The following is a 1,158-nucleotide window of genomic DNA, read 5'->3' on the forward strand; positions in this document are numbered from 1 at the left end:
TTAGAGGGTGAGTACAGAATGCTGTTTTCTCAATGTCTTCTTCATGAACCCGCATCTGATGGTAACCGTAACGTAAATCAATCTTGGAAAACCAAGATGCTCCCTGAAGCTGATCGAAAAGATCGTCAATACGTGCCAACGGGTACCTATTCTTTATCGTGCGCTTGTTTAGCTCCCTATAATCAATACACATTCGCTGGGATCCATCTTTCTTCTTCACAAAGAGAATAGGAGCACCCCAAGGCGAGCAGCTTATCCGTATAAACCCTTTATCACTTAGTTCTTGAAGTTGATCTTGGAGCTCTTTCATTTCAGGTGGTGACAAGCGGTAAGGAGATTTCGCTACCGGAGTCGCACCTGGCACCAAATCAATGCGAAACTCCACTTGCCGAATAGGTGGAAAGCCAGGGAGTTCCTCCGGAAAGACATCGCTGAAGTCGGAAATGATAGGAACGTCGTCTAGTGCTATAGCAAAAGAGCAAGAAGCCATAGCCAGGCGGGGAATGTCCCCCTGAATAATAAGTTCTCCACCTCTAGGGTTTCGAACACGAACTTGCTTCTTACGACAGTGGATTTCCGCATCAAACGCATCAAGCCAATCCATGCCTACGATAACGCAGAGCTCTCGCATCGCAATAGGGATAAGATCAATGGGGAATTCAACTCCAGAAAACACGAGAGTGTAACCTTGATAAACATCGGTGACATAAATAGTGCGGTTGTCGACAACATCGACAACCATTGGGTGAGCCAATTTTCCGATACTACGCCCCAAACGATTAATAAACGTGTGAGATACAAAAGAATGGGTAGCACCGCTATCAAACATAACAACATCGGGCTTGGAATCTAGCAAATAAGTGTCTTCCAGTGTCGTTGTAATCACCGGCTCCTCCACAGTCATCTGGTGAGCACGACCTCATGTCACCATAGTGGTTCCCTTAGAGGATGATGCAATTGCAGGATTTGTACCCCTGTCTCCTTTACCAGTCTTCAACTTCGGGCATTCAGGCTTCTTGTGTCCCGTCTCGTTGCAGTGATAGCAGACGGGAACTGCAGAAGTAATATGAGGTACTACACTCGCAGGGGATCCCTACAATTCTTCCAATGATGCCCTGGCTTTTTGCAGTTGTAGCATATCAACATATTTTTCTCGCC

The 1,158-nt window shown here is 46.2% G+C and overlaps 1 protein-coding gene across 1 annotated transcript; it reads right to left on the minus strand.

The window, feature by feature from the left end:
* Positions 1-904, minus strand: LOC145067963 (uncharacterized). The gene is made up of 2 exons (XM_079014979.1): positions 267-904; positions 1-55 (listed from the first exon to the last, which is right to left on the minus strand). The coding sequence occupies exons 1-2, from the start codon at positions 902-904 to the stop codon at positions 1-3; spliced, it is 693 nt and encodes a 230-aa protein (XP_078871105.1).
* Between the last annotated feature and the right edge of the window lie 254 nt (positions 905-1,158).

This window comes from Lactuca serriola, chromosome 8 (genome assembly GCF_051521515.1).
Source record: "Lactuca serriola cultivar US96UC23 chromosome 8, Lser_US96UC23_V15, whole genome shotgun sequence".
Classification (NCBI taxonomy): Eukaryota; Viridiplantae; Streptophyta; class Magnoliopsida; order Asterales; family Asteraceae; genus Lactuca; species Lactuca serriola.